General features: G+C 36.8%; 1 protein-coding gene across 3 annotated transcripts in view; it reads right to left on the bottom strand.

Annotated features, from left to right (window-relative positions):
- Positions 1-5,902, bottom strand: part of LOC126188867 (metallophosphoesterase domain-containing protein 1) — a 68,500-nt gene extending 62,598 nt beyond the window's left edge. Inside the window, exon 1 of one of the 3 annotated variants that reach the window (XM_049930517.1) lies at positions 5,313-5,902. In XM_049930517.1, the coding sequence (XP_049786474.1) occupies positions 5,313-5,435 (123 nt within the window). In that variant the 5' untranslated portion in view covers positions 5,436-5,902. Of the gene's footprint in view, positions 1-4,996; positions 5,192-5,312 lie in introns of those variants that run through there. The other 2 variants (XM_049930519.1, XM_049930520.1) reach the window with 2 other exon arrangements.
- Positions 5,903-15,071: the final 9,169 nt, after the last annotated feature.

Below are 15,071 nucleotides of genomic sequence, written 5' to 3'. Positions count from 1 at the left end.
TGCATCGCGGTATAGCTTGTTGTCCAGGTTTCGAGAGGGTGCGTTTCTGGATGAGGTATCGAATATATTGCTTCCCCCTACTTATACCTCCCGAGGAGATCAAGAATGTAAAATTAGAGAGATTTGAGCGTCCATTGAGGCTTTCCGGCAGTCGTTCTTCCTGCGAACCATACGCGACTGGAGCAGGAAAGGGAGGTAATGACAGTGGCACGTAAAGTCCCCTCCGCCACACACCGTTGGGTGGCTTGCAGAGTATAAATGTAGATGTAGAATCCAAACTGATCTTCCCCAAGGTTGGCTTCTACCAGTTTTTCCATTCGTCTGTAAAAAATTTGTGTTAGTATTTTGCAGCAGTGCCTTATTAAACTGATAGTTTGGTAATTTTCACATCTGTCAACACTTGCTTTCTTTGGGATTGGAATTATTATATTCTTCTTGAAGTCTGAGTGTATTTCGCTTGTCTCATACATCTTGCTCATCCAAGGCTATCAGTAGTTCAAATTGAATGTTGTCTACTCCTGTGGCCTTGTTTCGACATAGATCTTTCAGTGCTCTGTCAAATTCTTCACACAGAATCGTATTCCCCATTTCATCTTCACGTACATCCTCTTCCATTTCCATTATATTGCCCTCAAGCACATCGCCCTAGTATAGAGCCTCTATATAATCCTTCCACCTTTCTGCTTTCCCTTCTTTGCTTAGAACTGGTTTTCAATCTGAGCTCTTAATATTCACACAAGTGGTTTTCTTTTCTCCAAATGTCTCTTTAATTTTCCTGAATGCAGTATCTATCTTACCCCTAGTATATATACCTCATCCCTACATTTGTCCTCTAGCCATCCTTGCTTAGTCATTTTGCACTTCCTGGCAATCTCATTTTTGAGATGTTTGTATTCCTTTTAGCCTGCTTCATTTACTGCATTTTTATATTTTCTTCTTTCATCTATTAAATTCAACATCTCTTCTGTTACGCAAGGATTTCTACTAGCCCTTGTCTTTTTGCTCACTTGATCCTCTGCTGCCTTCACTATTTCATCTCTCAAATCCATCCATCCTTCTTCTACTATATTTCTTTCCCCTGTTCTTGTCAATCATTTCCTAATGCTCTCTCTGAAACTCTCTACGGCCTCTGGTTTTTCAGTTTATCCAGGTCCCATCTCCTTAAATTTCCACCTTTTTGCAGTTTCTTTAGTTTTAATCTACATTTCATAACCAACAGATTATGGTCAGAATCCACATCTGCCCCTGGAAATCTCTTACAATTTAAAACTTGGTTCCTAAATCTCTGTGTTCCAGTGTCTCTAGGCCTTTTCCACGTATACAATCTTCCTTCATGATTTTTAAACCTAGAGTTAGCTATGATTAAGTTATGCTCTGTGCAAAATTCTAGCAGGTGGCTTCCTCTTTCATTCCTTACCTCCATTCCATATTCACCTACTACTTTTCCTTCTCTTCCTTTTCCTACTATTGAATTACAGTCCCCCACGACTATTAAATTTTCGTCTCCCTTCACTATCTCAATTTTTTTTTTATCTGATCATAATATTTTTTCAATCTCTTCATCGTCTGCAGAGCTAGTTGGCATATAAACTTGTAGTACTGTGGCAGGCATGGGCTTTGTGTCTATCTTGGCTACAATAATGCATTCACTATGCTGTTCGTAGTAGCATACCCATGGTCCTATTTTTTTATTCATTATTAAACCTACTCCTGCATTACCCCTATTTGATTTTGTATTTATAACCCTGTATTCACCTGACCAGGAGTCTTGTTCCTCCTGCCATGGAACTTCACTAATTCCCACTATATCTACTTTAACCTATCCATTTCCCTTCTTAAATTTTCTAACCTACCTGTCCAATTAAGGGACCTGACATTCCACGCACCAATCTGTAGAATGCCAGTTTTGTTTCTTCTAATAATGTTTGTTCAAGAGGCATAATTTTGATTACTTTTTTAAGGCAACGAAGAGGCTTGCATATGACAAACTAGCTTGGACAGCTGCATCAAACTAGTCTTTGGACCGATGATGACAACAAGAACAAGAACAACCACAGCAGAAGCAGTGATACTCAGATTAAAATAACTTTGCGATTGACAGATTGCAGTGGCAAGAGGTGAGGGGCAGCCACACTTCACAAGGCACTGCACATACCTAAAAAACAGGCAACACAGCAAACCTGTTGCACTCGAGAATGAACTATGGTTGGCTGGTGGCTGGCCCCTACCACTCACTTTCCTCTACTTGCTCCTTTTGTTTATACTTACAACAGTTAAACACCCTGAAGATTTCTTAAGAGAGATCACAACTTGCCAACAACAAATAATAAGTTAAAAAGTTATAACATGGAAAACATGAAAAACAAATCTATAAGAAAAACAGCTACTATCTCTTCTGCCAGTACTGGTCTTTTGTTGATGTAGGTGTGGCATCAGTTCACAAATTACACAAGACCTTTAATGGTTTATCAGATCATGACTATGCTAAATATATCTGGGCCCTAAGCAGACAAATATTACAATATGTCTACAAAAGATCTGTAGGCAACAAAAGTAATTTAGCAATTGTCACCCATCTGCTCAACAAATTTGGCTGGAAATGTCTCTATTATACCAATGTTACTGACAGTAAGAACGAGAAATTTATGAGTATTCTGTAGCACCATTACGACATGGTGTTTCCAATAAAATCCCCACCTATACAACATCAACACAAAAGGACATTTAAAAAAAACTAGCTAACTTTAGGAATAAGAGTGCCTTGCAAAAATAAATGGCTGCTACCTGCATACAGTAAAACTAGAGACAATAAGTTTTTTGTGATAATTGTAGTCTGTATCAAGAAAAACCTGGCCAATATAATTCATGACGCCAAGAAACTCTACAACCGGCAATTTATGATCTACTCCAATAGATCAAAAATTGTGTAGGATGGAACTAATAAGAGAGCTGGTATGAAAGGGAACAATCTGCTTTTCAGATACTTTTAGTAATGTACAATACATATGAAAATAGTGTTCTCTGACTAAGCAATTACCTATATATTAAACATTCAATAAGCATTTCGTAAACAATTGTGACAAACCTCCTTTAACATGAGTTTCATCTGAAAAATGCAAAATATTCATACACATGTGCTACTTTTTATTTAATCATTTGTTGTTTGCTTTTGTTGCTGACCATTATTTATTTATCTTTATTCATTCCAAGGATCACATCACAGTGATACATGAATGGTCAAGGTAATACAATGCAAATTGATAGCTCAAAATATGCAACACACATAATACATAACACCCATTACAGGGATAAGGCAGGTGGTCCATAAGGAAAGCACACATGGTCTACCATGTCCTTATTACAGAACCATCCTAGCATGTGCTTAAGTGTTTCAAGAAAACCACAGAAAACGTACAGAGTAACTTCCATCTGCCTGAATATTTGATCTCATGCATATGAACTAATAGCATGTCTAGAATAGTTTGTACTGTGGTCTTGTTCATGTGGTGAATAAATAAAGTAAGACTCACAAACTGTGAATTGAGAGGTGACATTCATGTATTACTAATGGAAACCCTCTGGTGTTCAGAGAGTGTGCATATCATGCTAATCAACATCTTTACTGCTTTGTGCAACCAAAGAGGCAAGTTGCAGAATGAAAGTGTTACAATCCATGGAAATGTAAAGCAATCATTCCAAAAAGAAAATACCTCTGAATGCCTGATGTAGTCTAGTGTCCACACAGTCTTGATATGACACCTAAAGATTTCAATTTCTTTTCAAAGACTGAGAAATGTGTGTCGCAAATGACAATGATCTCTAGGATGAACTATCTGAACCATCAGGTGACTTCCAGTATAAGGAGACTCTACTCTCAAATATTAATTGGAGATATAAATGAAAGTTTGTATTTTGTTACTGCTGGCTAATGCAACTATCACTGAAGAAACACTCTCTATTATTTTAATTTTGAATGGTATTTGAACAGTGCCAGACTTCATATGGTAGCCAATTTTATACTACTGCAATGCCAATCCAACTACCTGAGAATTATAACAATACACAATATACGTCCTGAAACTAACGTAAAATAATTAACAAACATTGAAGATAGGGTGGAAGAATGTCCACTCTAAAAAAATGAGGCCATTCTTTCATGATGAAATATCAAATTTGACCCTCACATTTAGATTTTTTTTCCCTCTTATTCAATAGATCTGTATGATGTACTACTGGGAATTTAAAAGAGTTGTGAAAAGTAGTTATTGGAGGAGTGTCCACAGCATTTTATATATACATAAAACACAATACCAAACTATATATCCAGGACTGAAGGGAGCATTTGTGTTACATGGTGCATATACTAAAATCTCCCTCAGCAAGAATGGAGAGAAAAAAATGACAGAGAGAAAGTGAGGATACATTTCTTTACTAGGAGGCACACTACGTTCAGAGGTGTTGCACAAATATAAGCAGTGCATGGCAAGAAAAAGTCTGAAAAAACATGCAACTGACCTACGATTTTATGTAAACAACAGAATATCAAGTATGTCCTACCACAGACCTTTGAATTTTGGCACAGGCAACATAAACAAAAATAACAACTCTGTAAAAAGTATAGGGCTAGACTAATAGTATTTCACACACCAAAAGGCCAGCACAAGAAGAGCATTGTCTCAGTAACAACTGTGCTACACTTTACTGAAGTCAAAAAGTTGCACCGGTTAACGTAATTAAATTTGGTTCAACCACCATTTTCTTTTATATGAACTTTAAATTATGAATGTTAAGATTTATAGGCCTACTACATAACACTAAGTACACTGCTCACAACAGATAAAACAAAATTATAATAATGTTAATTTCAACAACGGTGATTTTTATAGGCTACAGCGTTAAGCAGTATTTATGTATCCATACATTCATATGATAAATGAACGCATACACGAGCACTTTCGTGCTTGTAACACCAAAACTAAAATTACATGATACATGCCTCTAGTACCGTTTTGAGCTTTATTTACAGTGCCTATTATCTGAGTATGATCACATCAGTTATTGCCTGCGAACAGTTCGGTCGGCAATTACAAAATCTTCACTTGGTCGCCGTGTTTAATTTCCCTTTTCTACCAGCTACTGCTAGAAACGCATATTGTCTACGGATGGTCAACAAGCAAATAAAGGCTGGGATAAGTATACTTCGACCAGCTTGTACACAATAGACATAGAAAAATATTATACATGCTACTTTGCAAAACAGCAATGTATTCAGCGGTACAGCTAATTGCATTATCGTCATAATTTCTGCTGACCTTATCATCTGGTATCATAGGTTTCGGTGGACCCGTTTGAACTTTTATGACTTTCTGATTTTTTGACAGTTCTTTCCATGCAGCAGTTGGATTACTCGACAGTTCATGAATAGGGATGCTCATAATAATGGTTGTTACCGAATCCCAGAAATAATTTACTAACGGAAAACACACTAATCTCGGTCCATACTTTTATTTCCAAGCAGTGCGACCGACTGATTCACATTACCAACAACAACAACGTTAGTATTCAAACAGCCCGTCCATCGATGACGTTAACAGAACACTATGTCAATGCTCAGAGTTTAGGCAACATTTGGGATATCGGAAGTTCAACTACAGGATGCTTTCTAAATTTCTGTAAATACAAGATTTAATCGAATGGCTCGGGTACGTATTCAAAAACTTTTTTCATTACAGGGTTATTGTTTTGCCATACACGGTAAACACTTGCTTCTCCGAGTACTGTTATTCTGGGATTCAGCACTTCAGCAGCATGAATGGTGGTTAGGATCTATGGCGACGCGCTAAACTCTGCAAACGCACTCCACCATATGTTTAGGACAAAAACATTATCAGTAGCGTCTGTGTTGCAGCTGTTAAAAGAAAAGGAAAAAAAATTCCTTGAGCTCTATTTTTATGTGCTGCTCCATGACTCTGGTGTCAATATCTTTATTCTTTGCTGTTGTGTAACTTCTGTGTTTTCGTTCAGTAAATGTGTTTTTTTTTTCGTATCCAGGGTGTAATTATAAAGTTAATAAAATGTTTCCTGGCCTTTAACACAATATTTTTCATCAGGTTATGGACCCAGTACACGTGTAAAGGCAAACAACATAGTTTAATTAAAACAATATTTGAAATGATCCTATGTCTGTAAAGAAACATGATTGCTAGCGGCGATTATAAGGTCAGCATTGATAAGCTTGAACCCAGCTAGCACTCGAGCTTATTTCAAGGTGGATATTGAGTTTACGTTCAGTTGAAAATTCAAGATTGAAAAATCAACCTGTTACACAGCTTGTTTCAAGGTGGGTATTGAGTTTAGGTTCAGTTGAAAATTCAAGATTGAAAAATCAACCTGTTACACAGTTTACATCAAGCTGTAAAAATTTAGCTTGAATTAAAATAATTTTCCCAAGCTTGAAATAAACTGTAATTTCCCTGGAAGGCTGTACAGCAAATGCGCGCGCAGCATAGCTTCCATAGACGTCCACGGGAAGCGCCACAAGCGTTTATAAGCCGTGACGTAAGGGTGTTGTCGTGTGTGACGTCATGACGGCGCGGAGTTTGGTTTGAGTGTGGCTGTCTCCAGTTCTGTTTTATCTTATTTTATTTACTTTTCTGAGCCTTGCTATGTTTACGGCCATTTTACCTTTGTGACGCGCGTTAATGGTTGTGGTTTGTTGACAAGTTTGTTTTATACTAGAAAACAGTTTGGTACGTTAATGTTACAAATGTTAAATATTACGTAACATAAAGTTACGTTTACGGCCATTTTACCTTTGTGATGCGCGTTAATGGTTGTGGTTCGTTGACAAGTTTGTTTTATACTAGAAAACAGTTCGGTACGTTAATGTTACAAATGTTAAATATTATGTAACGTAATTAATTAGGTTCAATAAATTCAGATTAATATTTATATAGCTTAAAACAAGCTGTAAATACCAGGCTGTATTCCACGTGTGTAGATACAGCTGGAGCCAAGCTTGATAAGTCAAGCTTGAAATATAGCTTGAACTCTGCCAACTTTGATGTTTATTTCAAGCTAGAATCCAGCTAACAGGCTTGAATATTCCAGCTTTGATCAAGCTTATATACTTGAACTTTACAGCTGGAAACAAGTTTGAAACCGGCTTACTGTGCTATCTGGGAAAGACCTGAGGACTAGGCCAAATGGAAATGGCATATCTCTATGGGGCTGCGTTCATATGGATTAGAAGATGATATTATATTAACGGTACGCGTGAACGTGTAGAGTTGCCGCAAGATGCGACAAGTGCACAAAAAGAAGCGTATGTGGAATGGCACAAGGACGACGCAAAGGCAGCAAGTCTTATAGCAAGTACGCTAAGTAAACCCGTTGCAGAACACGTCTTAAGGTGCACGAATGCTAAAGAAATCTGGGACAAATTACGCGCCCGATTTGACGTAGCAGTACTCAGCGTTTGAATATGTTGATTGGAACATTTTTCCGTGTTAAACGTGATGAAACGGAAGATATTAGTGCACATGTGGCCAAACTGCAAAAGTTATTCGTGGACTTGAACGATGAATTAGCAAAACATGAAGAAAATACGCTATCTGAAAGAATCTTAAATGGTCGAATTTTGTCTACACTGGGAAAAGACTACGACAATTTTAAGGATCTCTGGGATACGATACCGATAGAAAAGCAAAGCTTGAATTTATTACTTGAAAAATTCTGTACTATTGAACTGCGTGAACAAGGCATTAATGGAAGCGCAGCTTTCGTCGTTTCTGAAACAAAAAACGGCAAACAAGTATTCAGCAAGTAAAGATGACGAAGTCACAATTAAAACCGAAGTTTCCGTGTAATATATGCAAACAATTAGGTCACTGGGGAGCAGAGAACAATCGTGACAGTAATAAAAGAAAAGAGAAGAAGAGAGAACGTGAACACGCTGCATTTACTTCATATGCTATGGGTGTGGGGTCTAGTGAAGCAGAGGATACAACCCGTCGGCTTTGACCAATGACGTCATACATTAGTCATAGATAATAATGTCTTCACTTCGAGGCATAGATAATAAAACAGTTCTGTGTTCCGGATAAGCGCTATCATTGTACATTAAAATTATTCGCAATGATATTGAGGTAATTTGGAGTATTAGTTTGTTATTGTAGGACAATTTATACTGTCTTATTTTCGTTTATAGAAATGGATTTTTCTGTTTGTGGGTATGTAATTTTCGTTACTGTCTGTCTAGGCGAGCTTCGGTTATTCCTCGATTTTCCGTGTGGTAAGTTCACTTTTCCATTTGCTTCTTTCACTGTATTTCACTATTTTGACACATTTCGCTGTTTTATTACACCAATATGTGTATTTTCGTGTTGTGAAGTACGTAATAGAAATTTCTCAGCTGTCGATCCCCAGATAGCACAGTAAGCCGGTTTCAAACTTGTTTCCAGCTGTAAAGTTCAAGTATATAAGCTTGATCAAAGCTGGAATATTCAAGCCTGTTAGCTGGATTCTAGCTTGAAATAAACATCAAAGTTGGCAGAGTTCAAGCTATATTTCAAGCTTGACTTATCAAGCTTGGCTCCAGCTGTATCTACACACGTGGAATACAGCCTGGTATTTACAGCTTGTTTTAAGCTATATAAATATTAATCTGAATTTATTGAACCTAATTAATTACGTTACGTAATATTTAACATTTGTAACATTAACGTACCGAACTGTTTTCTAGTATAAAACAAACTTGTCAACGAACCACAACCATTAACGCGCATCACAAAGGTAAAATGGCCGTAAACGTAACTTTACGTTACGTAATATTTAACATTTGTAACATTAACGTACCGAACTTTTTTCTAGTATAAAACAAACTTGTCAACAAACCACAACCATTAACGCGCGTCACAAAGGTAAAATGGCCGTAAACATAGCAAGGCTCAGAAAAGTAAATAAAATAAGATAAAACAGAACTGGAGACAGCCACACTCAAACCAAACTCCGCGCCGTCATGACGTCACACACGACAACACCCTTACGTCACGGCTTATAAACGCTTGTGGCGCTTCCTGTGGACGTCTATGGAAGCTATGCTGCGCGCGCATTTGCTGTACAGCCTTCCAGGGAAATTACAGTTTATTTCAAGCTTGGGAAAATTATTTTAATTCAAGCTAAATTTTTACAGCTTGATGTAAACTGTGTAACAGGTTGATTTTTCAATCTTGAATTTTCAACTGAACCTAAACTCAATACCCACCTTGAAACAAGCTGTGTAACAGGTTGATTTTTCAATCTTGAATTTTCAACTGAACGTAAACTCAATATCCACCTTGAAATAAGCTTGAGTGCTAGCTGGGTCTTCTTTCGTTTCCCAGCACTAGTATCAGTACGACATTTTCGAATGTGTACTTCCTATATCACATGCGAAACCCATGACACAACTAACATTTGTATCCCGTCCTTCAGTTCGCCTTTACACTGGCGACACAACTAAAATTTGTATCCCGTCCTTCACTTCGCCTTTACACACTATATATTTATTTATTTATTTATTTATTTGTCCATATAAATCTCTTTTTAAGTACATATATTGTACACAGGATATTGGACAGAAAACATTTTTTGGCTATTGGATTTTCAAATATCAAACATAAATTTTATAAATTTTTATGACAAATTGGATCTATACAGTTAATAATTACAAATTTTTGAAATACTGGATAACTTATTTCTACAATTAAAGATACAAATTACATTTTTCTTGCATAAGATACTGTGAGACTGAATAGTAGCAGTTTTTCAGAAGGTAGGATGTCACAGACTTTTTAAAGCTTTGTAGTTCAGTAAGAGATTTTATATGTCTTGGTAATCTGTTGTAAAGTTTTGTTCCTGCATGATGTACACCTTTTTGGCATAATGTGGTGTTACAATGATTGACATGTATGTCACTGTCTGACCTGGTACTGTAATCATGGACACTTTTGTTTTGAGGAAAAAGGTTTTCTTTTCTCAGTATGCTTTTTTTGACATGCGTGACTATTTCCAGTATATAAATGCAGGGAAGGGGTAGGATCTTTAGATCTTTAAAGAAAGGTTTGCAAGATTTTCTGCTGCTCACTTGTTTCATTATTCTTGTAATTGCCTTTTGTTTCCTGAAAACTGTTATGGCCTGATGTACATTTCCCCAGAAAATGATACCGTACTTCAGTATTGAATGTACACGAGCAAAGTATACAGCCCTAACTGTTTCTGCACTAGTACTGTTGCAGAGAATTCTTACCACATAGCTCATTTTTGCTAGTTTTGAATTTAGGGCTGTGATATGAGTATTCCATTTAAGATTTTCCTGGATATGAACCCCAAGAAGTTTAGTTTCATTGACAGAACTAATGTTTTGGTTATCTATACGTATTACAGGTTGTGCCGGATTTTTATATTGATCAGTGTGGAAATTCATTAGTACAGTTTTTTGGGGATTAACTATTATCCTGTTTCTGGTGAACCATTCAGACACTCCTTTTGTAATATCTTTTGCAGATGCAGTAAGATTTTCTTCATTATTCCCTTCAATCAATAGACTGGTGTCATCTGCAAACAGTACTGGTTCAGAATCCCTAACGTGTGATGGGAAATCATTAATGTAGACCAAAAAAAGAAAGGGACCTAAAATGGAGCCCTGTGGAACACCATGAGTTAGTCCACATGGTTCTGAAACGTGTACCTGGAGTTCATTTCCTTCTGTGTACTTAATTTCAGTTACCTGAGAACGATATTCCAAATATGATTTAATCCACTGATTTGGCACACCTCTTACACCATACCATTCGAGCTTCCTCAGGAGTACAGAATGATCAATCACATCAAAAGCTTTTGTTAGGTCCAAGAATAAACCTGAGATATTTCTGTGGTTGTCCACTGCATTTAAGACATGGTTTATCAGATTGAAAGTGGCAGTTTCAATTGATCTCTGTGGTCTGAAGCCATGTTGACATCCAGATATAATATTATTCTTGTCGAAGAATGTAATTAGTTTTGAAAGGAACACTTTTTCAATAATTTTCGAAAACCCTGATAATAGAGACACAGGCCTATAGTTACCCATACATTGATGATCACCTTTTTTATATAGGGGTATTACTTTTGCTATTTTCAGTTGCTGAGGGAAGACACCACATGATAAGGATGAATTGCATATGTCCAATAAAGGTGAAAGTATTTGTCTTGCTGTTATTTTTATAATATAATCTGGAATATCATCAATACCAGTTGAATACTTACTCTTCAGTGAATTAATGGTATTTAGGCGCTCTGTTGGGCTTACTGGACTGAGGAACATGGATATATTATTTATTTCAATAGATGAAAGTTCTTTCCATGTTGTATTAGGTGGATTTCCGAATTTTTCCTTCACTAATTTCCCAGCAACAGTTGCATAGTAAGAATTGAAACTATTTGCAACTTCCCTAGGGTCAGTGACATTCTTCCCATCATGTGATATCACAATATTTTTGTGAGTTGTCTTCTTCCCAGTAAGATCCTGCACAGCTTTCCACATGGACTTAGTTTTATTGGATGACTTCATAATATATTTGTCATTTTCCTTAATTTTTGCCTCCTTTATGATGCGTTTCAAAACTAGCTTGTATTTTTTGAAATACTTAATAAATTCTGGACTGCTGTTAGTTTTTGACTGCAGAAAAAGTTCCCGCTTCCTTTTACAAGATACTCTGATGCCTGATGTAATCCAGTTTCTGAATCTATCTGTGCTCTTGGAAATAACTTTCCTTTGTGGAAAAGCTATGTCAAAGTTATGCTTGAAAATGTTCAAAAAATGTTCCATCTTTTCGTTAGTATTAGAGGTATCATATACTTCTCTCCAAGATTGTTCACTGATTAGGTACTGGAAGCATTCAATATTTTTCCCACTATAAATCCTTTTATGGATAACATTTTCTATACTGGTCAAAATGTGATTTACAGGTATGGTCAGTAATTGCGAAAGGTGGTCACTATAGCCGGTATCAAAGTTTTCTGATGTACACTTGTCCATGTTTACACATACCTGATCAAGGAGAGTGACACTAGTTTTAGTTACATGTGTTGGAGAGCTAACAGTAAGACAAAGATTATAGGCTTTTATAATATTTAAAAACGTTTCCCTGTGAGGGCTATGGCTCAGAAAGTCAATATTAAAATCACCACATAGTACCACTGTTTTCCCAGTTGTCTTAAGTTTGCCTAAAGCAAGGTCCAATTTTTTGAAAAAAACACTTATGTTGCTAACAGGAGATCTACACACACATAAAATAATAGTGTTTTCAGACATTAACTCTACAGCTGAGATTTCAAAGTCTCTTTCACAACCAAGTTTGCAAACAGATGTTATACTCTTATAATCTACATTTTCTTTTACATATATACAAGTTCCCCCATGTTTTGATTCCATTCTACAAAAGCAGTTTGCAAGGTTAAAATGTAATATTTTTAAGTACTGAAAATACTCATTTTGTAACCAATGCTCACAAAAACATAACACTGAAACATCTTTCCATTCACTATTGAGGAGTATGTTTATTTCATCAACTTTGTTTGTTAATGACTGTACATTCTGGTGTACAATCTTCAGTCTATATTTGCAATTTAATTCTGCATCACATTTATTTGTGATATAGTCTACTTCCCTAAAAAATGCCTTTCATCCTTTTTATAAGACATTGTATCTTTCTTTATGACCCATTTGTCCAAAGTACTTTGGACTGCTTCTATATTAGGCCTATTGTGATTCCAATTTGCTAGACGACAGATTTCTTCAACCAAAAATTGTTTCCCACTGTGATTTAAATGAAGGCCATGGCTGGTGTGCATGGACCTATCTAACGTGCTTACATTTATTAAGTTCACATACAGAAACTTTTTGCATACAGTATATATCTCTTTGTTTACTCTTTCTATTAACTTATTTACACATGACCAAGGAGGAAGGTCATATCTGTGTGGTTGATTTACAACAGCTACATTTGTGTTGCCTAATTTGGGTAGCACACTTTCAAGAACAGTGATGAGTTCACTACCTTTATCTCTGGCAACATCATTCGCACCTGCAAAAATTACGACACAGTCTTTTGGGTTAAGGTTTTCACACGATTTTACCACTGTTTTTGTCACTTCAGCAATGCCTGCTCCTGGTTTGACAAAGGCTTGGACACTTGCGTTAGTTTGTGTATCTGCTACCTTTTCTGCTATCTGACGTCCATGATTATCGGCAAAAATCAACACTTTTTGTTCTTTTTTGCACACTTGAGGCCAGTCGACTGATTTTTTAATCACATTTCTTTGTTTAGGATGCGACATGCGCGAAAAATTTACAGTGCACGGCTGTTTTTGTTTGTAATTATTATCTGGACTCATATGTTCCTGATTAACATTGTTTGTGGAATCACGTTTGTCATTATAACTATTTGATGCACTTACTTTATTATTTCCAAGTTTTGTACTGGTTTCCACAGTAGTTCTTCCTTTGATTACATCACTCATAGTCGATATTTCTTCCAGGTTCAGACCATGCTCTGTTTGTTGAGTTTTACAGCCAGGATGTTGCAGCTGTTTCTCCAATAAGGCTACAGTCCTTTTAAGTTCACTGATTTCACTGTTTTTTGCAGTTAAAACGAGACGAAAATCATCGCAATGTTTACATGTCGATGTCACTGAATTTGCATTTGCTACGGTTTTTGCACTAGATTTTGATCTTGTAATGATTTCGTTTGCGTTTTTTGCTTTAACTTCGCAGCAGTAACATTTTCCAGGTCGAACAACGATACTTTTTTTGCACTGAATACATAAAGACTCATTCTTTTTTACGTTTTTCGCGGAACTCGATTTTCGTGAACCTTTTTTCACCGCCACTATATGTCAATTGGCGATCAAGATACAAATGTTGCATATAGCTACATAGTTCAAGTAACGAATGGGATACTATTAGCGTCCAAGGCAACAAGAAAACTGTACCCCATAGTGAAGTACGGGATACAAATTCTGCATGTGTCGTCTTCTTGTCTCCGTGTAGTTCAGTTGTGGTACAGGTTGCAAATGTAACTTACGTCTATTTCCACCTTTTCGTTACCAGTGTACATATATAGAGGCCTACATACGTAGGTCCTTCTGTCATCAGTAGTACTGATATGTACATAAGAAAGGACTGTTAGTAATAGCGCAGACGAAATAAACAACACATCTACAATTTGTATCCCGTGTTCCACGTACGGTTTACTGAAGCGGAGGACACATCGTTCAAGTGAAGAACAGGAAAGTAATGCTAGTGAAAACGTAAAAATCGACTTACGACAAACTCGTATTCCGTACTGTACTTAAGTAACACACTTAGAGTGAGCTTTTAATTTGTATCCGGTGTTTCATTTACGGTTTAGTGAAGCAGGGGATACATAGTTCAGGTGAACAACAGGACAGCAATGCTAGTTAAAACTAAGAAATCGACGTACGCTGAACTTGTATCCCGTACTGCACTTAAGCAATACAGTTCTAAAGAGTTTCGAGGTAAAACTGACATGCATGTATGATGTATTCTTTCCTAGTAGTATATTTCATTAATTTCTTTCCGTTGTATTTTGCGGAGAAATACTAAAGGCCCGTCCACACGCAACGATCTGTCTGCGCAAATGTCTGTGCACATCACATCTGCGCAGACAGATCGTTGCGTGTGGACAGAAGATTTGCACCAATCTCGGTGTGTGCAAACCTGGAAGTTGGAGTTGGAGGAGGTTTGAGGGAAACCTCTCAAATCTGTGGGTTCAAACCACATCTGCGCAGACAAGTTGGAGCGTGTGGACAGGAGATCGCCGCAAATCTGGCGCGAAACAGCTGTTTGCTCAGTCTAGTGTTTGTATTTGTGCGCACAGGGCATTAAAATGGCTGATACTCGTCAGTGTTCTCGAGAGTTTGTAAGTGAATACATTGAAATATATAGAAACCACCCATGTCTGTGTAAGATTAAAGTAAAGAATATAGTGACTGAGACAAAAAGACAGCAGTATACAATGCTCTAATTG

The sequence above is a fragment of the Schistocerca cancellata genome, chromosome 5 (assembly GCF_023864275.1).
Source record: "Schistocerca cancellata isolate TAMUIC-IGC-003103 chromosome 5, iqSchCanc2.1, whole genome shotgun sequence".
Taxonomy (NCBI): Eukaryota; Metazoa; Arthropoda; class Insecta; order Orthoptera; family Acrididae; genus Schistocerca; species Schistocerca cancellata.
Note: the sequence above shows the minus strand (reverse complement) of the source record. Positions and strands in the feature narration are given on the sequence as shown.